This window comes from Cololabis saira, chromosome 9, assembly GCF_033807715.1.
Source record: "Cololabis saira isolate AMF1-May2022 chromosome 9, fColSai1.1, whole genome shotgun sequence".
In the NCBI taxonomy this organism is placed as follows: domain Eukaryota; kingdom Metazoa; phylum Chordata; class Actinopteri; order Beloniformes; family Belonidae; genus Cololabis; species Cololabis saira.
Window position 1 is genome coordinate 32,354,177 of NC_084595.1, and position 25,735 is coordinate 32,379,911.

Genomic DNA, 25,735 nt, shown 5'->3' on the forward strand with positions numbered 1-25,735 from the left:
GTTGTTGAAATAATTAGATGATTTTTCTAGCCACAGCAGGATGAAAGAGGACGATATGTTTTCCATGTTTTCTGAGTTTATGTGGCTAAACCGAGGAGAATCTATGAATCAGGCTTTCCTCCCCAGAACACCATCTTTTCAAATGTGTGTAGTCCATAAGAGGTGCTCACAACACAGTAGAGTCTTACTGTATCTGCATGACATTTTTTACAAGTTGTCATTGCTCTCTATCTCTTTTTCTCCCTGTTATTATTCCTTACACTGTAATAGTGAGCGATTATCTGGATGATGAATAAATCTTGCTGATAAGGACAGGAAAAATAAAAAGCAGGTGGGGAACTGCAATTACTATTGCAAGAACACATCATAAGTAGTGTAAAACTAACCTCTCTCACCATGGTCTAAACCCAGCTCACGTACCCTATTAGTTCTTTCATGTAAAGGTTACGTGAAAGAAGGGATGAAGAAGGTAAAAGACAAAGGAAAAGGTATGAAAGAGGAGAAGAGAGAAAATGAAAGGGACTGGGTAAAAATGGAGATAAGAAGCAGTAAATGAAGGCCAAGTAGAAGGTCATAATCAGAAACTGCATAGAGATTTAGAATAAAAAGTAAGTAAAATAATGGTACGTATTCAAAATGCCAGCTTCTTAACTGGGAACGGGAGGGGGGCTATTGAACATAAAATTGATGTGACCTCCAAATATGGAAATGAAAACCATTTTCAAATGCAGCTTCAAAAATGTGTCTATGCATTGACTCATGAGCAAGGCAGCCGCACAAACAGGCAGGCAGGGAATGAGGGTAATGACAGATCTCTACCTCTTTGATGTTCCTTTATTCTTATAGCACAATGTAGTCACTCGACACGCAGGAGAGTGTAAAATGTTCATGAGCATTGAATTCTGGCTTAAGATTCTCAGCTCAATCTAAGCCCATCACAATTACAGGATTAGAGCTGCTTGAAACCTTAGAAAAAACATTCAAGGGGGGATAAAAAGAAAAGAAAAGAAAACTGACTTTTCAGGGGAAGCAAACATCTTTGTAGATATCCAATTTATTCCATGAAGTTATCAATGCTCTGATGTTTTATCCATCCATCCATCCATCCATCCATCCATCCATCCATCCATCCATCCATCCATCCATCCATCCATCCATCCATCCATCGCTCCATCCATCCATCCATCCATCCATCCATCCATCCATCCATCCATCCATCCATCCATCCATCCATCCATCCATCCATCCATCCATCGCTCCATCCATCCATCCATCCATCCATCCATCCATCCATCCATCCATCCATCCATCCATCCATCCATCCATCCATATCCCTGTTTGGGTTAAGGGGACGGCAGTCTAAGCTGATAAACCCAGACATCCCTCTTCTTGGTCACCTCTTCAAGCCCTTCTGGGTGAATAATAAGAACTTCCCAGGCCAGTTGCTACATATAAGCGCTCCAGCACGTCTTAGATCCCTCCTCCTCCTCCTCCTCTTCCTCCTCCTCCTCCTCCTCCTCCTCCTCCTCCTCCTCCTCCTCCTCCTCCTCCTCCTCCTCCTCCTCCTCCTCCTCCTCCTCCCAGCTGGACATGTCCAACACCTTCCCAGGGGGGCATCCAGGGAGCATCTTAAGCCATGACTTAACAGTATAACTTAAATGGAATGAACCTGACACAATTTATAAGACTGCTGCAGCCTAATTGTACTTAAAAATTCAGGGAAAAAAAGATATAAAATAGAGGAAAACAGAAAAGAGAAAATCGACATGGGCATACTATATCCAGTCTTTCTCTGTCACCACGTGACATGACCCTCTCTTTTTCACTGACATGACACACTTCCTCTCCTATAACTGGCCTGTTTTCCAGCACCTTTTGTCCATATTTTAGAGCATTTCCTTTTTCAGCGACTTGCTAAAATAGTTTTGATTAGTTTTGATAGTTTTGAGTAATAACAGTCAGTCAACTCCTACTTCTCTGCACGCCACTCTGGATATACTGTATTTTTTTCATACCAGTCTTGTGGTCAGTCTGCCTTTGTTACAGGTTTTGTTTTAATGTCCAGGGGCATCAAATCATATCCAGAGAATCCAGAGAAGTACTGGGATTGGTGGCCATGCTACCATAATCCTGCTCTTTACACCTTCATTGTACGTTCCCTCCAATATTAGTCAGTGGTGACAGACTAATTTCCTCACTACTCTGTCTTCAGTTACAGAATTTAGCCATCCCTTCCCTTTATCTGCTTCTCATTCATTCTTTTGCTCTCTCTGTTTTTCTCTCATCTCCCTTCATCCCATTTTGAGGTAAATCAATTCTTTCTTGGTTTTCTCAGTTAATTTGGGAGGAAAAGAGGCGGTCATCAAATCAATACCCACATGTATCACTGATATTGTTCAGGGTGAGTTATTCTCCTCTTTAGGCCCTGCCACTCTGTGAAATGCAAAAAAATGTTAAGTTTAAAAAAACAAACATTCAAATTATAGTGAGACATTATGATTATGAAAGGGGCCTGCCTCTGCTCTGCCTTCAGCCATAATTAGACCAACCAGAAGGAAAATCTAAGTGTAAGCAGGCAATTGTTGAAATAAAGTATTCTTAAATAAAATTGACTTAAGAACCAAAGACTACAGGCAGAAAAACATGAATGCAAGAATGCAAAAATAAAAGAATCAACAAACAACATCCAAGTCCAAAAAGTAAAACATAATAAAAACAAAAAATAAAAGGGGACATAGGTCATGGACTCTGGCCATTTTTTTACACTTAGAGTGTAGTATACAGTCTGTACTGGTGTGACTGGTCCAGCAATTATATTAGTATGTCATCTTCTATCAGTTACATGACCACTCCAACCGTTCCATATTGAGTTGTCGAATATACTGTCTGGGAGACATGTCACTCTTGGGCCGAGGGGTTCATTTCTGTTGGTATCAGAATTTCATCTCTGTTTTTGGAAGATGATGTGCTCTTGCCGAGTGTGAAGCACTTCCAAGTCTGAGTTCATGGTTATCTGTGGGAAAAGGGTGGAATGCCCTCTCCAGGTTCGGAGAAATAAGGCTCATCTGTACAATATAAGTGTACACTCAGCAGCCGCTTAATAAGGTATACTTGTCCAACTGCTCGTTAACGCACATTTCTAATCAGCCAATAACATGGCAGCAGCTCAATGAATTAAGGCATGTAGACATGGTCAAGACGATCTGCTGCAGTTCAAACCAGCATCAGAATGGGGAAGAAAGGTGGTTTAAGTGACGTTGAACGTGTCATGGTTGTTGGGGCCAGACGGGCTGGTCTGAGTATTTCAGAAACTGCTGATCTACTGGGATTTTCACACACAACCATCTCTAGGGTTTACAGAGAATGGTCCGAAAAAGAAAAAATATCCAGTGAGCGGCAGTTCTGTGGGGGCAAATGCCTTGTTGATGCCAAAGGTCAGAGGAGAACGGCCAGACTGGTTCAAACTGATAGAAAGGTCACAGTAACTCAAATAACCACTCGTTACAACAAAGGTATGCAGAAGAGCATCTCTGAACACACAACATATCGAACCTTGAGCGGATGGGCTACAGCAGCAAAAGACCCCACCAGGTGCCACTCCTGTCAGCTAAGAACAGGAAACTGAGGCTACAATTTGAACAGGCTCACCAAAATTGACAACAGAAGATTGGAATTGCCTCCACAGTCACCAGATCTCAATCCAATAGAGAACCTTTGGGATGTCTTGGAACGGGAGATTCGGATCATGGATGTTCAGCCGACAAATTTGCAGCAACTACGTGATGCTATCATGTCAATATGGACCAAACTCTCTGAGGAATGTTTCCCGTACCTTGTTGAATCTATGCCACGAAGGATTAAGGCAGTTCTTTTTTTTTTTGATCAAATTTTTATTTTATTTTCACTCAAACAGAAAACCAACAATCAATGATGTACAGGCACTGAATATGTTACATCAATCCCCCCACCCCCACCCTACCCACCCGGACACACATAAAATGAAATAAACTATTACAGACCAGGACAATTATCTGACGTCTGTATATGAAATCAAAATAAAATCGAGACAGGGCGGCTAAAGCAAGCAACAAAAAAAAAAAAAAAAAAAAAAAAAAAAGAGAGAGAGAGTCGCGGATTTGTGAAACAGTGAACATAGAACCTCACGGTGCTAAGCAAGTTAAGTCAAATACACAACAAAAAAAAAAAGACACGAGGATCAAAGCAAGCGCTTCAGTGCTTCAGCTGTGGTGAGCCACATATTCACATTCGCCTCTTTGGCCCCATTTATACGGGCTGTCGATAACTCCATGTAAGTAACATCAAGAAAAGTCAAGATCCATTGTTTGATGGACAAAGTATGAGGGGGCTTCCAACGTACTGCTATCATTTTCTTAGCAGCTGTTAGACCTGCTAATATGACCCGTTTCTGACGTTCAGGGACTGGAAGTGCGTAAAGATCATTCAGTAATAACACTGGTATGGTCACAGGTAATGTCTCCGATATGAGTGTCGTCAGCTCAGCGGCCACGCCCTGCCAAAAACGAGCGACGGGGGGGCACTCCCACACCATGTGGAGAAAAGTGCCAGGAGTTTTTAATGTACACAGGGTGCATGAGGGATCACTGATAACTTTCATAAAATGTAGCCTACGAGGGGTCAGGTAGGTCCTATGCACAAAATTATGATGGATCTGTTGATGGTCAGGATTTCGAGAGGCAAGTTTGATATTGGCCCACACCTCGTCCCAGTCAAAATCCTGAACCAGTCCGGGGACATCACCCCTCCACAACCTGTCTACTGGAAGCGTTTTGTAGGAGGCCTCAAGCATGTACAAATACAAAGTGGATACCATTCCCCTCGAGGGTCTATTAGTAATGATCAACTCATGAAGTGGATGTGTAGGTAGCGGGTGCTGCCAAGGTACACCGTGTGCTTTAAGAGAAGCTCTCAGCTGCAAATAAAAAAAAAAGGAAGTGCCTGGTAAATTGAAGTTATTCTTAATGTCCTGAAAAGAGCGTAAACCATCTAAGCTGAATATATCACCCAAAAACTGTACACCTCCCCTTTCCCACTGAGAATAGGTGATAGGTCTCCCCCCGATCAGCAAGTCCTTATTATTGAAAATTGGTGATTGTAGGTGCCATCTACAAGATATATTACAAATCCTTTCTACAGAGCGCCAAACCCGAATCAGATGGGACACAATGGGGCCGCAGCGCAGCTGACACTGCCTCACAGAGATATTCGCAAATAAAACATCTGCCAAAGACCAAGGGTGCACCATTCTTTCTTCCATCGTGTGCCAGGAAACCGACGTCTGAGAGTCAAACCATGTGACCAGGGGTCTGAGAGAGAAAGACCAATGATAAAATTTGAAGTTGGGAACTGCTAAACCTCCATCTAATCTCTTGCGCTGGACAGTGGCAGATCTGAGGCGGGGTCTCTTGCCATTCCAGATAAATCTTGAAACAGCCGCCTGCAGTTTACCCCAGTATCCAGTAGGGGGAGGGAGGGGGACCATAGAGCTAACAAAGTTTATTCTGGGCAATACATTCATTTTGACAATAGAAATGCGAGCCTGAAGTGAGTTGGGCAGGCTGGACCATCTCTCCAAATCACTCAAGACCTTATTCAGTACCTCAGTATAATTGTGCTTCACAATAAGGTGTAAAGAGGGAAATATCTCAATGCCCAAATATTTGAAATGTGGAACCGAGGGAATATTAGGAGGTAAAACAGAGTCCCTAGTCACTTTGTTCAATGGCAGCAGAGCCGACTTCGACCAATTAATTTTGAACCCTGATAGCGAGCCAAATTCATCCAACATTGATAAGAGGTGGGGGGCAGACTGTAACGGGTCGCCAAGAAAGATTAAAATATCGTCAGCGTAAAGCGCCAGGTGGTGGAGTGTGTTATGAACAGTTATGGGCTTAATAACCGGTGATAATCGGATCATCTGCGCTAGGGGTTCAAGAGACAGAGCAAACAGCGTCGGGCTCAAAGGACAGCCCTGACGAGATGATCTAGTTACTGGGAACAGAGTGGAGCAAATGTTACCTGTAAGAACCATTGCAGAGGGGTTTGAGTATAATAGCTGTACCATTTTCACAAAATCGTCTCCAAAACCCATCGCCCCCAACACCGACCACAAAAAGGACCACTCAAGGCGATCGAACGCCTTCATCGCGTCAAGGGATAAAACAGCTGCCGGATGTTTGATGTCTGTTGCGGCGTCGATTACGTGCAACAGTCGGCGGACATTGTCAGAGGCTAGACGCGATTTCATAAAGCCTGTCTGGTCACAGTGAACCAGTGACGAGATATGCGGTTGCAGACGTCGAGAGAGAGCCTTGGCATAAATTTTTACGTCGGCGTTCAACAGACTAAGGGGCCTGTAATTACCACATTCCGTCGGGTTTTTATCCTTTTTCAGTAGTAAGTTGATTACAGCTGTATTCACATCCCTAGAAAAAGAGCCCTTCTCCATCGAAAAATGGATCATACTGAGAAGCAGCGGGCCAAGAAGGTCCCAGAAGGCCGCGTAAAATTCTGGCGGAATGCCATCGAGACCCGGTGATTTGCCCCTTTGCATACTGAGCACAGCCCTCTTAAGTTCTTCAAGAGAAAATGGTTTTGCCAACTCATTTGCCGCCTCCACCGCAAGACGAGGTAACTTTAATTGGGCCAAATAATCGTCACATTTATCTTTGTCGAAAAGTATGTCTGATTCATACAGGTCAGAGTAAAAACTGCGAAAAGAGTCATTAATCTGCATTGGGTCGGTGGTAATAGCTCCTGACTGTAATTTGATAGAGGAGATATCTGAAAACTGCTCATTTGACCTAATCTTCATCGCCAAAAGATGGCTGGGCCTTGACCCATGAAAATAATAACGCTGCCTAGTCCTGTGGATTAAGAATTCTGATCGGCGTCTGAGGATGGCATTGATTTCTTTTTTGATCACCTCACGCTGCAAGACTATCTGTTCTGAGTAATTAGCAGACAACGCGGATTCTAGTTTTGCAAGTTTGTTTTCCAATTCATGTAATTTAGAAATTTGCATCTTGCGCTGGTTGGAGGAAACCCATGTGGCATTACCCCTGATAAAACCTTTAATTGAGTCCCAAAGTATTCTAGGATCGTCGACTGAACCAACATTGAACTCCAAGAATTCCTTAAGTTTTTCTGTAAATTGTGCCCCAAACTCTTCTTGTCTTAACAGGGTCGTGTTAAGGCGCCATTTTGGTGCACGAGGGGAAGCGTTAATGAGCACCGATGAACAAAGCACACCTTTATGATCGGAGAGGGCCATGGGAAGCAGAGAAACACTGTGAATATTAGAGAAGAGTTTAGGGGACGCAAATATGTAGTCAATTCTTGAGCAAGATTTGTGTCGAGCAGAGAAAAAGGAGTAGTCTTTGATTGATGGATTAGTCGAACGCCACAGATCTGTGAGCCCCAAGCTGCTAGCCCACGTCTGTAAAGCTGTGGACGCTAGTTTCTGATCCCTTGTCTCGGATTTACTTGACCTGTCATTGGCTGCACTCCAAACAGCGTTAAAGTCTCCCCCCACCACTAACGAATAATCATTCAGTTCCAGCATACTATTTGTCAAGTTTTCGTAAAAGACCCTATCAAAACAGTTTGGTGCATACACCGATATGAAGGCAACTTTCCTGCTGCTAATTTCTGTCTTCACAATTGCCAGCCTGCCCTCCTTGTCAGAGCATGTGTCATGGATTTTAACTTTAAAGTTACGTCTGGCAACAACCGACACACCCTTGGTCTTCGTACCAGACGAGGAGGAAGCTATCACATGATAATGTTTATCTGCCAGGCGTCTGACATCAGCAGCCAAGAGATGCGTCTCCTGTACCAATGCAACATCTATTCTCCTTCTGCGAAATAAACTCAAGGTGCTAATCCTCTTGTGAGGGCTATTCAGGCCGCCCGCGTTCCAGCTCAAAATATTAAGTTCAGGCATAATTTAGAATGAAGCCTCTATAGCGGATGCGGACAGAGACATGAAAACAGCCCCTGCGACCCTCTGAAATGATGAACCCAAGCAGATGTGAGTATAACTTAAAACAGTCAAGCCTCTCTCCCACCACACAAACAGAATGTGAACACAAAATCCACGATGTGAGCCGCTCCACATCAAAACAAATAGTGAAAAAATAAAATAAACGTTTAAACCCACCCCCCACCCAACCCACCCCCCGAAAGGGCCAGAAATATGCCCTAACTAACAAACCTTCCCTAATACTTGATTCCGTGACCATAGTCGGAAATAGGGCAGCAGTAGGGCAGCAGCAGCCAGCCCCTCCCCTCCCAGACTGTATCAATAACGAAAAACATGTCAAAGAAGTCATCCCTTCAATACTTAGAACTACATGCATGAACCGTGCACAAGGAGCTGCGTGTAAAAATGTACCGACCTATTTATGATGCATGAGATACAACACAATAGCCATAATTAAAACTATAAGACTGAGGTAGCTGCCTTACCATTAAAGTGTTGGCTACACCAAGGGCAAAACTGAGATCTACCCCCTGATGTGAGAAAATCTCTTGAGCGTGTAAAAACAGAAATGCCCCTCTGCTAAGGCTGCAATATACCATAAAACTAAAGATAAATCAAATCCAGCAGGAATTCTGTGGTGACAACGGTAACTTATAACACTCATGAAGATCAAAGTTGTTGACATTGCACATAACCATGACAGCAGTGACTGATATTATTAGAAGAGAGAGAAAGAGAAAAAAAAAAAAAAAAATCTATCCAGTCTTGAAGCTAAACAGTCACTTTAAGAAGTTCAAAATGTTGGAGCATATACGTCACCAACTTATAACTATGACAGCAGTGAGTGACATTTTAGAAAGAAAAAATTAATAAATCAATTAAAAAAAATAAATAAATAAATAAATAAATCAATTAAAAAAAATAAAAAATGTCCAGCCTTGAAGCTAAACAGTCCCTTCAAGAAAGTTCAAAATGCTGAGCATATACGACGCCAACTTATAACTATGACAGCAGTGACTGACACTTTAGAAAGAAAAAATAAATAAATAAATCAATTAAAAATAAATAAATAAATAAATAAAATAAATTAAAATATTAGAACAACTCAGACTGTTAATAAGAGCAGTAGAAATAAAAAAAAGGGGGATTTTCGCCTTATAAAAGGGATTAAACCCGCACCTGGAGAAATCCAATCTTTAAACTAAACAGTCACTTTAAGAATGTTCAAAATGTTGAGCATATACGTCGCCAACTTATAACTATGACAGCAGTGACTGACATTTTAGAAAGAAAAAATAAATAAATAAATTTAAAAAAAAATAAATAAATAAATAAATCAATCAATTTAAAAAAAATAAATAAAATTAAATTAAAATAAATAAAAAATGTCCAGCCTTGAAGCTAAACAGTCCCTTCAAGAAAGTTCAAAATGCTGAGCATATACGTCGCCAACTTATAACTATGACAGCAGTGAGTGACATTTTAGAAAGAAAAAATTAATAAATCAATTAAAAAAAAAAAATGTCCAGCCTTGAAGCTAAACAGTCCCTTCAAGAAAGTTCAAAATGCTGAGCATATACGACGCCAACTTATAACTATGACAGCAGTGACTGACACTTTAGAAAGAAAAAATAAATAAATAAATCAATTAAAAATAAATAAATAAATAAAATAAATTAAAATATTAGAACAACTCAGACTGTTAATAAGAGCAGTAGAAATAAAAAAAGGGGGATTTTCGCCTTATAAAAGGGATTAAACCCGCATCTGGAGAAATCCAATCTTTAAACTAAACAGTCACTTTAAGAATGTTCAAAATGTTGAGCATATACGTCGCCAACTTATAACTATGACAGCAGTGACTGACATTTTAGAAAGAAAAAATAAATAAATCAATTAAAAAAAAATTATTAAATAAATAAATCAATTTAAAAAAAATAAATAAATAAATAAAATAAAATAAAAATAAATAAAAAATGTCCAGCCTTGAAGCTAAACAGTCCCTTCAAGAAAGTTCAAAATGCTGAGCATATACGTCGCCAACTTATAACTATGACAGCAGTGACTGACACTTTAGAAAGAAAAAATAAATAAATCAATCAATTAAAAATAAATAAAATAAATTAAAATATTAGAGCAACTCAGACTGTCAATAAGAGCAGTAGAAAAAAAAAATATATAAGAGGGATTAAACCCGCATCTGGAGAAATCCAGTCTTTAAACTAAACAGTCACTTTAAGAATGTTCAAAATGCAGAAATAAAGTCTTATATGCGAATTACCTTGTTCCACCACTAGAGCAAGCGCATAAAGTTAAATGGAATATGAAGCGTGAAAGAAAAAGAGATGTCCATTCACCGTGATCCGTTGCGGCATACATCGTTCAGGAATATTATCAGCTGATGAGTCCCACATCCATCCAGGCGATGTGACGGGGACGCTATGGATTCTCCGCCGCCGCCGCCTGCGCGGCGCCGGCCCGCGTGTGTCGGCTCACAGCCCCGCCAGCCAGAGCCCGAGGGGACCTCTCCTGCGTCGTTCTCGGCTGAGAGTTGAGGAAATCCTCCGCTTCTCTGGGGTTGTTGAAGACACGATAATCCGAACCATCCTTGACTTTGAGGGTCGCTGGATAGAGGAGGAAAAATTCAACCCCTCTCTCGCGCGCGGTGTCCATCGCCTGGGTGAAAGCCTGACGCCGCTTGACTGTGTGATTACTATAATCGGCGGCAAATCTCACTCTCCTGCCGTCAATGGTGACCGGGTCTTTCCTCGCCGCCCGGAGAATATCCTGCCGTGTCGTGTAGCGGAGTACGTTGAAGATGAGAGTGCGGGGCCGGTCTCCTGCAGGACGTCCATTGTATATGCGGTGGGCCCGCATGATCTCCGGTTGCCCAGGCTGAAGAGACGGGAACCACTTCGGGAGTGTGCGGTTCAGGTATTGCACGCCGTTCGATCCCTCGACACCCTCTTTCAAGCCGATGATGCGTATGTTGCAGCGTCTATTCCTGTCCTCCATGTCCGCCATCTTGAGTTCCAGTGCGCCCAGCGCCGCCTCGTGGTTTGCAACCGTCCTCGAGTTATCATTGACGGTGCTTTTCAGAGTCAAAATATCCGCTTTCACCACACCAATACTGGCCGATAGTGAGGTCAGCTCAGATTGAATCGTGTCCAGCTTGTCCTCTGTGGATTTAGCCGTCTCGTTGAGTTGTACGAACCGCGGCTCTAGATATTCATGTTGTCTCTCCATTAGCATGTCTGCCATAGCTTCCTGTTCGGAAACACGAGCTCCTTTGTTCGACTTCGTAGAGCCTCCACCTGTACTGTTCTTCTTCCCAGCCTCCGTCATTTTGTCACAAGCAATTAAAAACGTCACAAATATATCCGGGTAAAAATAGACTTAAAGGGATAAACTAGGTAAAAACGGGGAGGTTAGGGCAAGCGCGAAGAGCCTAAGCTGCCATCTTGTCCGGCCGGTCACGTGACCCCCCGGATTAAGGCAGTTCTGAACGCAAAACGAGGTCTAACCCAGTACTAGCAAGGTGTACCTAATAAAGTGGCTGGCGAGTGTTTTTAATACCAGTGGTGTGGACTCTGTATTGGTCTGTTGTGGTCAAGAGAAAGTGAAGCAAAAAGGCATTGCTCACTGTTTTCTGAAAATATTGAAAGAATGAGAATAAGTGGTTATTGAAAGAATGAGATTGCAAATAAAAGAGGCAGAAATTAAGTTTCCTCTGCAGGATGTAGGAACTGGTGCTCCTCCACATCAAGAGGACCCAGCTGTATTTCTGCCATCTATTAAGGATGTCTCTTGGTGGCCTACCTTTGGAGGTGCCTCGCGCATGTCAAACTGGGAGAAAGCCCCGAGGCAGACTCATGAAACACTGTGGAGATTATGTCCCTCAGCTGGCCTGGGAACACCTTGAGATCCTCCTGGAGGAACCAGAGGAGTGTGCTGGGGAGAGGGAGGTTTGGGCCTTTCTGCTTCGTTTCAAGTTCAAGTTTCAAGTTTTATTTATTTGTAACATATAATTTCAAGGAATTACAGGGAAATTATTATGTACCTTTGGTCAAATCAACAATAAAAGAGCACACATATAAAGTACAGGGTAGTGCAAAGAGGTGTATGTGTATGTTACATGGAGTTCAACAGTCTGATGGCCTGAATAAAGAAACTCCTCGTCATCTTCTCTGTGTTGACCCTCAGCTGTCCTGTCTCTCTGAAGGTAGCAGGGATAACAGTCCATTGTTTGGGTGGCTGGGGTCGCTGGTGATCTTCCTGGCTTTGGCCCTGCAGCGGTTGGAATAAATATCCTGCAGGTTTGGGAGGGTGGTCCTGATGGTCCTCTCAGCAGACCGAACCACCCCCCTGAGAGCCAGCTGGTCCCTTTTGGTGGCGTTCCCCATCCAGTTAGTGATGCTCCCACTCAGGACACTCTCTATAGTGCAGCTGTAGAAGCTGTAGTTTGTAAATGTCCTGAATAGGATATTGAAGTCCCTCAGTCTCCTTAGGAAGTAAAGTTGCTGTCAGCCTTTCTTCACCAAGGTACTATATTAATATGACGGGACCAAGAGAGGTCCTGTGAGATGTGGACACCCAGGTATTTAAAGTTTTCCACTCTCTCTACCTGGGCCCCATTGATGCAGATGGGTTGGTGGTCCCTCTGCTGCTTCCTGCCAAAGTCCACCATCACCTCCTTTATTTTGCAGATGTTGAGTGTTATTTTGTTGTCCTCACTCCTTGGGGGGAGCCAGTACTGGCGGTGAGAGGAGAAAATGAGATGTTGCAGCCCACACGCACTAACTTTGGTCTCTCTGTGAGAAGGCAATGAATCCACCGGCATAGTGAGGGATACAGGCCGAGATCATGGACCAACCTAGAGGGGATTATGGTGTTAAATGCTGAACTGTAGTCGATGAACAACGGTCTAGCATAGGGTCCTCTCTTGGTGTCCAGGTGAGCCAAGGTGGTGTCGAGTAGATGAGAAGTAGCATCGTCTGTGGATCTGTTGGAGTGGTAGGCAGCAAATTGAAGAGGGTCCAGAGTTGTAGGCAGGGAGGTGGTGAGGGGTTTGACTAATTTTTCAAAACACTTCATCACCACAGATTTTAGGGCTATGGGGCAATGATCGTTCAGAGAGCTGGGCCTGGGTTTCTTGAGCGCAGGAACTACAACAGTCTGTTTGAAACAGTTGGGGACAGTGCACTGTGAGAGGGAGAGGTTGAATATTACACTCAGGACAGGCATTAGCTGGTTAGCACAGGCCTTAAGGACATAACCTGCAATCCCATCTGGACCTCCTGCCTTCCTGGGATTCACTCTCCCGAGTGTCCTCATGTCGTGCTCCGTCATGGTGAGCGCCGTCTCCTTCCAACACTGTTCTGTGAATGTTATAAGAGGCAGCCTTGTATTCCTACATTTTCCCGGTTATCCCTCTTCGAACGGTGAGTAGCAGTGTTCCAGAGTATTTCTTCCTCTGGTGACATGATGGACATGATGTGTTGCCAGAGGTCTGGTCTTATTGTCTTTTTAAGTTAATTCAGTTGAAATCACCGGCAGCACAGTGGCTTTGTGGTTAGCACTGTTGCCTCACAGCGAGAAAGTTCTCGGTTCTCCCTGGCGGGGGTCTTTCTGTGTGGAGTTCGCATGTTTCAGTTTCAAAGTTTATTTAGACGGGACAATGCATATTAATTAACACTACATTAAGCAGTGTAAATACACCGGGTTTAGCAGAAATGCTAGTTTCCACCCGCAGTCCCCACAAACAACCAGACACACTCACACGGGCAATTTAGAATGATCAATTAACTTAGCATGCATGTTTTTGGACTGTGGGAGGTAACCGGAGTACCCGGAGGAGTACCACGGGGGGAACATGCAAACTCCACACAGAAGGTCCTGCTGGGCCTGGGAGTCGAACCGGGAACCTTCTTGCTGTGAGGCAACAGTGCTAACCACTAAGCCACCGTGCTGCCTATGTTCTCCCTCTGCTTGCGTGGGTTCCCTCCGGGTACTCCGGCTTCCTCCCACAGTCCAAAAACATGCATAGTAGGTTAATTGGTGATTCTAAATTTCCCGTAGGTGTGAGTGTGTCTGGTTGTCTGTCTGTATATGTGGCCCTGCGATAAACTGGCGACCTGTCCAGGGTGTACCCCTGCCTCTCGCCTGTAATGAGCTGTGATAAGCTCCAGCAGACCCCCGTTGAACACCGGGTTGAAATCACCAGTTACAATGAGAGCTGCGTCCCTATTGCTGTATTCATAGCTGGAGAGAGCTTTGTGGGGTTCAGATAGAGCACTGTCCGTGTTTAATTTACATAGAATGTAAATGGCGCTGAAAATGATTGACGAAAACTCACAAGGGAGGTAGAAAGGTCGGAATCTGAGAGTCAGGAGCTCCAGGTTGGTTGAGCAGGAGCTAGTCAAAGGTGTTATATCCGTCGGATCACACCACTAGATCAGGCTGACTGAGAAAGGGGACCTTGGAAACCAATGAGACACCCGTGGTAATAGTTAAGATCTAGAAGGCAAACGCTACACTAACAAGCAAAGGAAGTAAAGCTGCATAACACATATTTTGAAATTCCCCTTTAAAATGAAACAGAAAAGAATCAGAAAGGAACCAGGAAAGAAGAGTCTTCCCAAACCAAGAGACCAAGACCTAAAGGCTGAGTTATGGTTCTGCGTCAAAACGATGCCGTGCCTACGCCGTAGGGTACGCGTCGACGCGTATCACACGCCGTCACTGACGCGGTCACTGACGCGTACCTCCCAAAAATTGTAACTACGCGCTTTCAGCTTTCAGCGCTCTTTTCTTTGTGTATATGTGATTTTATTTTGTTTTTTGTTTTTTTGCACAATAGTTGTCTCTTTGATTCACTGTTACCATAAAAAGTCGGATAAACCATTCAGGAAGATTGCGAACTAGCGGTCGCGGGGGGTACTGCACTGTGGCGAAATGGAGTGACGGAGAAGTCCGAAGGGCTCACGACGGCGTCACGGTGACGGCATAGGCACGGCGTCGATTTTACGCAGAACCATAATTCAGGCTTTACCACCCGTCCCTTGAAATACGGAATTGTTACGTAATTGGGAATTAAAAGTTGCGTTCCGTATTGAATCAATACAGACAAATATTATGCTCTTATTTATTGATGTCATAATATACAGGTGAAGGTCTGAAAATTTGAATACATTGCTAAATTTCATTCGTAGTAAATTCAATTAAAGGTGAAACAAATATATTATTTCCCACTACATTCAAAGTGAGATATTTCAAGCCTTTATTTGTTACAATTTTGATGATTATGGCTCACAGTTTATGAAAACCCCAAATAAAAAATCTAAAAAAAATTGAATATTTTATGAAATCAATAAACAATTCAATCATTAAAATTATAACAAATAAAGGTTTAACATATCTTGATTTGCATGTAATAAGACTATGTTATATATTAGTTTCACCTTTTAAGTTGAATTAGTGAAATAAATGAACTTTTACACCATATTCTTCACCTATATTCTACATCTTGGCTGATGTGGACATACATAGCATAGGAGGCTATTTCAGTTTCTAGTATGGTTGGCTGTCTGTACAGTCATGCAAGTTCCATGCTATTAAAACTCTTTAAACTTTAAATCAAAGCGTTTTGTTTTTTCATATAAAGTAAAAACATTTCTATGCATTTAAGAAGTTTTGGGGATGTCCCTTTTTTTTGGTGCCTGCGTTGCTGAAAGCGGGGCGTCCCTTATTTCTATTTCTGAAAGGTGGCAACCCTAGGCTTTACCCTAACAAGATCTGGAGAGCTTAACAAAGCATGAATGAATTGTGACACCAAAACCCATAGATCTAGGCAACAATTTTCCATTCCCGGATTTGGGAACTACAACATTTGATAAAAGATTATATAAAATGTATGCGGTTGTTATCAGTGTTTCTTTTGCATAAACCCTCCAGACATCATTCAAACAAGTTCGTCTTAAGCACTGCCACATCTATAGAGTGTCAACTTCAAACTGTTGGGCTCCTGCAAGGACATTGGGATAAAGTATCTTTGAGATGATGTAAGATCACCATCTATATTCAGAGCCTTAGTCTCAGCCATTAGAATGGGAAACAGGAAGCTGACCCCAAGGTCAGTGCTGACCTTCTTCTGCTTGTACAACGTGTTCCTTTCTTATCTTCCAAAATCCAAACACAAACACTCACTTAAGCTTGTTATGTTTTCCTAACAGCTATGTATATTTCACTTGGATTATATTCAACATTTGTGCCTTACTTTTATTTACACTCCTGCATCACTTACAGGACCACGGGTCTGATGCCTGAAGTCCTCATCTCTCGTCTGTAATCAGTGTTGAGGATGTGTTTAAGTGAATGATATTAAATGCATATTAGTGGGAAAATAGAGAAATAAAGACAGGCTTAAAGAAAAGAGGCTCCCCATCCTAGTGAGGGGTTAGGTCTGTCCATTTGTAGTCAGACTTAGATTAGCTGCCACTCTGCAGCTAGGACCACCTGGTTATATATAGAAACTGCAGCTTTGGGCCTGATCCTCCTCTAATGCCCCCTTCACTCTATGTTAATATCGCTGACATTCACAGGAGGGCCACTATGTCTGTGTAGAGAGAGGGTATGTGTCTGGTGTACGTCTTGCGGCATCTATCTTCCGTGCGCATGTATGGCTGTGTGGGTTTGATCCCAGCTGGCGGCCGAGTCAGTCGGGGAGTGGGGGAGTCTGCAGACAGCTGGCCCAAAGTTTGTTGCGAGACTGAATGATGGAGGTTGTTGAGCACAGAAACAGCGGTGATGTTGGAAGCGGCCTCATGCGCAGTAGTTTTGAAATGAGAGCAAATGATCGCCCTGCCATTGGCAATACTGGGAGCTGTGGAAGCCAAGGCAAAACGGGGGAACTCAGTCTGGATGTGTCATCAGGCAGAGCACTTGGAGAGGGGATGGACGAGGAACAAGCTGGTCCTCTTGAGGTTTTCCAACCAGGGGAAGTGGCAGACGAGGAAGACACATCGATAGTGGTTTCTGAGGCTTTGAGGTGCCAGGTGAAGATCACAACACGCCGTAGTCTTCATCTGCGTATAGCCAATCACACTGCACGGGATGTTTATGTGCGGCTGGTGGGGCATGGGGGACGCATCGCTGGAGCCAGTACTGGACATCAAAGATACACACTGGAACAGAGTAAGTTGAGCAGAAAGTGAAGAAATATTCAACATATGCAGCATATTAGAAGTATAAAAAAAAGTATAAAATTTGAATTCCTTTTAGCTGTCCCATGAAGTGCACATATTGTATCAGCTCAGAAGCTGCTTGTCTGTTATGGCAACCGCCTGGTGCAAACTGTGAATTTAATCTGCCAAACATCCCGTGACTCTCAAGAATCTTATTTTGTCTTTGTGTATGCACTTTTGCATACACACGTGACTGAATAGTGAACCAGAATTGTACTATTACCCACGATATACAGTGTGCTACTCACTGAAAAATGTAGAAAAAAGATTAGATGTTTCATTGAATTTTAAAGAGAGCAGGTGTTTAGAACAGTGAATGGCAGATTAACGCAAAAATATTTGGAAGTGTTTGGAAGCCAAAAATGTAGCCGCAGGACAGAGATGAATAGGCCTGTCAACGTTTGCATGACAGGGAAACACAGTCCTCTGCGTTTGGCTTAGATTGATTTTATATGTGTGTATGTGGTGGCCACACAGGAATCTAGCACCTCGCAGTGTTAATCAGCTCATTTTAGGAGACGCTTGTATCAGAGCATACTGGACAGAACGCAGACAGGATTATAAACAGGATGGAAAACAGCAGTAGAGGGACAGGCTTGTTTCAACTGAATGGAGACTTGCACTCCATTGCCCACCGCGTTTCACTGTTCTTTTATTTCTTTTGAATATATCAGCAATTCTTGATGAATTCTTTAAAATTGAAAATGGATAAAAATTAAATAAAATTAAATTAAAATTAAATTAAAATTGTCTGTATCAGGTTTTTGGCTCACTAACACTAATTTCCCTCTGCATTCAGAGCTCATCATCCCCATTAATCAGAACAAGTAATGATAATGTCTGATTGCCATTAATGTTGGCTGCGATTACATGGCTGTGTGTGTATGATGAAAAGATTAGAGGTGTTGACTTGTCGAGTCATACATTACAGGACATTTACTCCCCCAGTTCTTACATCCACTGCAGGATTACAGATGGATTTATTTTTAACAGCACTCACATTTTCTGTACACACTTATAGTATTACAAAGCGAAGTTCACTGTGTGCACTCAGTCATTGATAATGTCTTAACACTCGTCGTCCAGTCCGAACCTCAAAGTTCAGTGAATCTCCGCACAGCTGCTCTGTTGTCAGGGTACTGCACGTCATCAAAAATCCCAGGTTGACAATCATAGGCTGAATGCAAAAACACACACCTGCAACACAGACAAATATATGAGAATGCTGACATCTACATACTAACCAGGGTTAAATTATGTAACTGCTCTCACATTTCCAGGTTTCATGCAAGGTCAGATGCTTATTTATCATGAGGCGTTCAATTTTTGGATTTGTTTGGAATGTGTTTCATCTTTTAGTAAGACAGGGATGCCATCATGTGGTTAAAGTGTTAAACTACAAATTAAAAATCAACAGTTGAGATGGCTCACAATATATGAAGTGAATGTTTTTGAGGAATTAATTATTTTATTGGATTAATTAATATTCCATTTTAATTAACATGTATGTATTATATTCATGAATATTAATGTAATTAATATTTCACCAGTCATGTGCTACCTTTTCAGCCTGATACTAGTTCATGGTTTTTGCTTGTATTTTAGTTCATAATATCTCTTTTGAATTAAAAATCAGAAATCAGAAATCGCTTTGTTTCGCCAAATGTACAATGTACAAAGGAATTTGACCTCGTAAAAAAAGCAACCACTGAGCAATAAAAAAACTAATTATAAATAAAAATAGAAAAAATATAATAAGTTAGTAAAAAATATATAATATGTATGTTAGTATGTATTATGTACAATGACCATGAATTATATACAGGATGGCAGGAATGAAAGATATAATTAAATGTTCTTTAATTGAATCTCTATTCGGTGAAAATAACACTTCTTTTCTTGTCACTTTCTCTCTCCAGGTGTTGTCGCTGTGAAAGATCCTGTCCCCCTGTCTCCTCCAAAACCTCCAACCACACCTGGAGACACAGAGCAACAAAGTACAGATGCAGGAAACTCAAATTTGGGAAGCGATCTGCAGCCTCTCTATGTTTCCACGGAAACCTCTAATCTCCGACCTCAAGCACCCAAATCCGAAGATGGATTGGAGGAAGATGACGAGGCTGGCGGTGCACTCACCATTTCTGAGCTTTCCTACAGGTGTATAAAAAATTGTCCAAATCAACGTAAATATGTATTTTCCATTATAAGAATAATCTACAACCTCTTTGAGTTGTTATTCTTTAAAGCTAAAGTTTAAAGTTTAAAGTTGAAGCCACTGCACCTGCAAATTAAAGGTCAAAAACAGAAGTTAGAAACGAAATAAAATATATTCGATTCAAATTTTATTTATATAGCACTTTTCGTACCATAAAGTGCATCCATCCGCCCACCCACTTCCCCACCAACCGTATTTCCTATCAATGATAAGACGCAATCAAAGATAAAAAGAAATAACATGAAAAACATTGCTAACGGAGCGGAGATTAAAAAAAAAGGAGACTGAATGATGACTCTGTAGACCTATTAGATATATATAAGCATCCTAACAAGAAAGAGCGCAATATATAAATGAGTTGTAAATAGATACATTCACAAGCCATTACATTGTGGCCATCTACTTAATATCGAGAATGTCCTCCTAAAAGAGCAGTTAGGATCTTGGTGATGAACGTATGAGGGTGTTCTGGAGTATCTGCTGCTCTTGAAGTTAGCAATAAATCCTTTGGGCCCAGTGGGTTGTGGTGTTGGGTCTCTGTGAACTGAGACTATGTCCCACAGATGTCATCACAACCCATCGGATTGTTATCTGGGAAGTTTCAAAACCAAATAATCACCTAATTTTGTGTTCCCTGAGCACTTCCTACAAGGCGGACATGCTGGGGGAGGTAAGTAGAGCTGTGGGGGAGTGATGCTGGTGTGTTAGGGGTTCGATTGGTCTGCAAAGATTTTTTAAGCAGGTGACAAGTGCCGGGAACAATACTTTTTTTTTTTACAATTATTTTTACCAACAGAACTTTGCATTGTAACAAGATGGGCAATGTTTACTCATATTACCAGTAAGTGGTCCTAACGTTATAGCTGACCAGTAATTTCTGAGCATTTTTTCTAGACCTTAGAGCTGCTGTTCTAGTCACTTTCATTCTTGAATCAGGTATTGAAATCCCAGATATTTTATCCTAACAAAGCATGTGTAAATGTATTATCTTGTATGAAAAGATATGTTTCTGTTTGAATGCTGTCTTGTCTGCAGCCCCTGTGCCAGCATGCTTCCCACCCCAGTGGAGGACGGTCAGGGAGGTGCCGACCTGCTCTTCTCCTCTGCAGTTCAGAGCCCGGCCAGGCTGCTGAGGGAGCTCCACGCAGACCCCGACATTCAGGCCCAGCTGGAGGCTGAGAGGGAGAAAGACCGTGCATACGAACGCACACGCCTGGCTGCGAGAAGTCGAATGAGTGGAGTCCTGAGCAGCAGCCTGCGCCTGCTGTCATCCAATGAGAGGGTCAACGCATGTGTGCTGAGCATGGCCAGATTTGTTGCTGTGGTAATGGGCGTCCTGCTTATCACTGTGCCCACATTGCTGCTGCTTCTCGAGTCGGACATCGACGTGTCCTTCCTTCACGAGATCCGCCAAACACCAGAATTCGAGCAGTTCCACTATGAGTATTACTGCCCGCTTCGGCGTTGGATCCTTTGTAAGATCAGCATGGCCATGGAAAACCTATGGTCAGACTGAACAGCAAGCGAAGCAGATGATGGAGCGTCCTGATGTCTGTCTTAACATGTGATCTAATCATATATGCAGTCTTAACAACTGGTGTCACTGAAGGCAAAACAACAACAACAAAAAAACAATCTGCCAATGGGGAGAAATAATTTTGCTTTCATTATTTAAAAGTGAGTTTGTATTATGTTGTGTTTTTTTATGATGGTTAACAGAAATGTAACAAGGTGGTTTATGAAGAAGGTTCAATCAAGTAGATTTGTCTCACCTCTTTGGCAGCATGGTTTGAGCTCATGAAGAAAACAGATTCTAGAAAGGAATAAGTCATAAATCATAGGATTCTTCAATTGTTAAGATGGACGCTTTTGGCAGTGATAAACTCAAAAGAATGGGGACAAAAGGTACTTTGTATTGTGAAGTTATGGGCAGAAATAATAGAAAGAACTTGTAAAAACAACAGAGCAAACACTTAAATAGCCTATCCACACCTGATGCTGGCAAGTGGGTGCAGTGGCTCTTCAGCATGCATCACAAACTATTCTGATTGGTTGTTGTCCTCAGAGCAGATAACCTAATTGGTCCTGGAGAGTGTCAGTCATGATGGAGTGGGTGGGAAGGAAAAAAAGAGCAAGGGTTTATTTACCAGTAGACAACAGTATATATATATATAAATATAAATATATACATATAAAAGGAATATATTAAAAATTGTTACAAATATTAAATGACTTGTTTTTAATGTTTTGTAAATTTTTATGTGATCTTTCAGGAATTTTTCAGTCAGAGGATCTACTTTGAGTTTATTTTCAAATTAAGAGTTTAAAAAAAGATTACTTAAAAAAAGGTACTTTATTGCAGTGTATCAGGGTGATGGGGACTGAGAAACTTAGACTATTTTTTAGGACTGCCATCAACCTTTGTTGACTTGGTAGTACCCTGGGTTTTTCCTACAGAGGTTATAGCACAAAGATTTACGATTACAGCTGTTTCAGATAGCGTGATGTCATTTTGGGAGCAGTAGGGATGAAGGAGGGAAAATTTAAATGTTCAGCTGGAGGTGAAAGCATCTTTCAACACGGCAGTACATTTGAACAGAAAACCTGTCAAAGAAAAATAAGCAACATTCATGAAAATTTTGGATTTGAAGTTCGTCACTTATTTAAAGAAAAATGTATTTAAGAAGTAGAAATTATAGAAATGAAACATCTGTAGATACTGCAAGCAGCAGGAGGCTTTACTGTTAATGCACTGGACATAAAAGATACACGATGGGATGATGTGAGGCTTTTAATTGTGTAATCCACTCAATTGCTATTGCAAAAGATATCAAACAACCTGAACAGAGTTGTCCGAAGAACAGATTGGCACTTAAGTCTCAGTCATGAAATAAAAAAGATTTTAAGCTCTTTTATGGCAATTTGTGGAAATAGGACATTTCACATTAATTGCTACTCCTACTGAGTTTTCTAAAAACATTTATTTCTGAGAGCTGCAGCTGCTAGGAGCTGTTGTTGGTCTCAGTAATGCAGTGCATTAGTTTGTAAACTGTTATAGCACAGAAAGGACAAGAGGCCCTTATCAGAAAAAAAATAACAATTAGTGTTTTTTGGGAGCATACAGCCATCAGCAGATTGTGGGTTTAATATATCGAGTGCCTCTTTGTTGTAGTTTGGCTGGTCTGGTTGAAAAGATGAATGAAAACATACAGCACTGAAAATTACTTAATTTCAAATAAAAACAGATATTTAAGTAAATAAATATGTTCAAAATGTTGTTCAGTCGATGAACTTCTCAGGAAAGGGTATTAGCAGTTTATTTTCAAAATGAAAAGTACACAAAAAAATACATGTATATTAAAAAAAACAGCATCTCGTAACCACGCACTTATAGTTTATCCATACAAGCTATGCTTTTACGCCTATGCTAACACTGTATGAGAAGTCAATCATAAGTAGATACAGGTTGTCTGCCTGTATGTTTGTCACTTTTGAATGCATCCATGTCTTTTTAATAAGACTATTATTCAAAGGTCATCACTGTTGAGAGCCAGGAAGTGCAGCTCGGTCACGATAACTGAATCTCCATATGGCTTCATATTTATAATGGCAACCTGGAACCTTTATATTAAAGCTGCGTCAAGGCTCTCTCTCAGATTCCTATGAAGAACTGAAATGATGCTTTAAAGTTTATATCCAGAAGACACTATTCATGTATGTGGCGGCACATTTCCATCAAAGCCATCTTTTTTCTCTTCAGTTCAATGCCTCATGTGATCAGCTGTGTTGTCATGTAACTTTGTAGACTTTATGCATTAACAAGCTTTGTGCATATTGAAAGTATGCAGTAACAACTGAAACACACTTATCTGGGACAAAGAATTTATTTTCCTACGACAGCACCTGCACTAAGTCTCAATGGCGAAACCAGTAAAAGGGCCGAACCACTACAAGGACAGTGTTTGCATTTAACATCATGTGTCTGAGAGAATAATAGCTTCACTGTAGTGGAAGAAATTGATTTGTATGCACCATTAAACAATCACCATAGTCCAGTAGTACAGGGGGATATATTATCTTAATTTGTAGCTGTTTGTACTCCTGATCAAACACCAAAATGCAGGCGATACACTGCCTGTCTACAGTGTGTAGCTAAAAGAAACTTACTTCATCCACACACAGATCTTCAGGCAGTTTGTTGTTGGTTTTGGTCCTTGATTTATTTGCTCCATTGCCCTCCAACTAAACTGAGGTGTTCCTGAGTTGACTCCTGCATGCCCTCTTCTGTAAATGCTATAGCTGTGGCACCAAAAAAAGCCTGCCATACTGTATGTAAAGATTTCCTTTCTTTCTTCCCTCTTTGTGTCTTGTCTGTGTAAAACATTCTAGATATAGGCTTGGCTGTCTCCTCCATCTTAGATTAATGCATGCTTGCTGTATTTTTTACCAATTGAACAGTGAACAAAAGAAACGAGTCAAAGATACTTTCAAAAATAAATATGTAAATAAAAAGTAAGCTTTGTTTATCTGAACAGCTTTAAAAGTATACTTCATTCTAATCAATGAACCGACACGGCTGAATATGTGTTGCTAATTTAGTTAGCCTCTTCTCACTTGATCCAATCATGTCCCAAATAAGTTGGTTACTTGGTTAAATGGCATGTAATTATTTTGTAAAGACCAGCTCTAAATTATTGGACCTCTTATATTTATCATGTTCTTGCTGTGTATTTGTAAACCATCAAATTCGAATATTAGCACGATCCACGTTACCAACTGAGCATGCTAGCATGTTAGCTACCATAAACAGCGCTGGATGTCATTCACTTTCAGTTTGAAAAAACAAAATAAAACATTGAACTGAGTCTAGTACAACTCTGGTAAAAGATTATCAAAAAAAAACATATCAAAATGCTTAGTTGATAAGTTTGTAATGCAAATGTAAAACCTGCCATCCTTTATGGACGGCTGCAGAAGCTAAGAGTGCACGTCTCACTGCAAAAAACAAAAAGGCCTCTTGGTTTTGTGATAACAGCAAACCGTTGTCCCATTATCACTGTAGCATTTTAATATTTTGTAGCCCATTTATTACTTTAGTTAGTTATCTTTGAAGGGGGATTTATCCACTTTGAGTTTTGGCTCATTTTGAGCTACTGAAACTGAGTTTCTATGTTTGACAAGCATCATAATGTTGATAAACTGAGAGTCATCTGTTATTAAACTGTGATTGAAAAAAGTTTAATTATCAACTTGATGTCAAATCTGAGATTCTAATGCAAATGTCCAAGTTTCTGACATGAGTCAATTATTTATAAACCTTAAATTAAATTAATTCTCTTAAAAGACAGAAAAGAACACCTGAAATGTAAACTGTGTAGTAGTAATAAATGCTTTTGACTAATTTATTTAAGATTTTAAATATTTGAACTCAGGTCTGATATATGCAAAAATGCTGAACAATACATGTCAAGAGGAAAATAATCTGTAGATTATTTCCATGTTGTGTGGGCATGTACAGTAGCAGATTCTCTTGCATGTCACTTTTTTGTTTTCAGCTGTCAAATCAATTATGTTGTTGTATACTTGGTTAGTCTAATTGTTTTGTCACTGTACTGTTAGTTTTTCTTTCTTTTTTAGTCTTTTAAATACAATACTTTGAAAAGAAGAAAAAAAGTCTCCATAAGTAATCACCCCTCTCTTCTGGGACAACCAAGCCTTATAAACTTTGTGAAGTGAAAATTTTGAATGTTTCTATGTTCTAAAAGAAAACATGGGTTGTTTTATATGTTAATACTGCCACAATAAAACTCCCTTATGAATATGTATATACATAAGAGCATGGTCATCATTTGTGTCGTTAATCTCTGGGTGACAGTTGTAGTCTCTCATGGCACACATCATAACATCTCCCCTCCATCATGTTTTTCCAGAGCTTTTGTCTTCCTCGTGTGGTAGAAAATTGTTACTGCAGTTAATGTTCTTTTCCTTGAGTAACATTTTTATGTGAGCAGCACAAGACTTCATGATACACATGAGTGTTTAAAATACTTTTTATTTGGTAGATTAAAATTATGTGTAATATGAAATAGGAAGCGAATCTATCCAAACATTCATCCATCCATCCTTCCATCCATTCATCCAACCATCCATCCATCCAACCAATCAACCAGGCATCCATAAACTTGCCTTTATCAATGTGTAGGACAAGGGGTCACCATTCTAGGCAGAGAAGCCCAGACCACCCTGTCCCAGGTC

General features: G+C 41.1%; 1 protein-coding gene across 3 annotated transcripts in view; it reads left to right on the forward strand.

The window, feature by feature from the left end:
- frmd3 (FERM domain containing 3) overlaps nt 1-25,292 on the forward strand; it is a 120,321-nt gene extending 95,029 nt beyond the window's left edge. For all 3 annotated transcript variants that reach the window (XM_061729283.1, XM_061729284.1, XM_061729285.1), the window contains 2 exons: nt 19,185-19,422; nt 20,516-25,292. In XM_061729283.1, the coding sequence (XP_061585267.1) occupies nt 19,185-19,422; nt 20,516-20,996 (719 nt within the window). In that variant the 3' untranslated portion in view covers nt 20,997-25,292. The remainder of the gene's footprint in view (nt 1-19,184; nt 19,423-20,515) is intronic.
- The last annotated feature ends 443 nt before the right edge of the window (nt 25,293-25,735 follow it).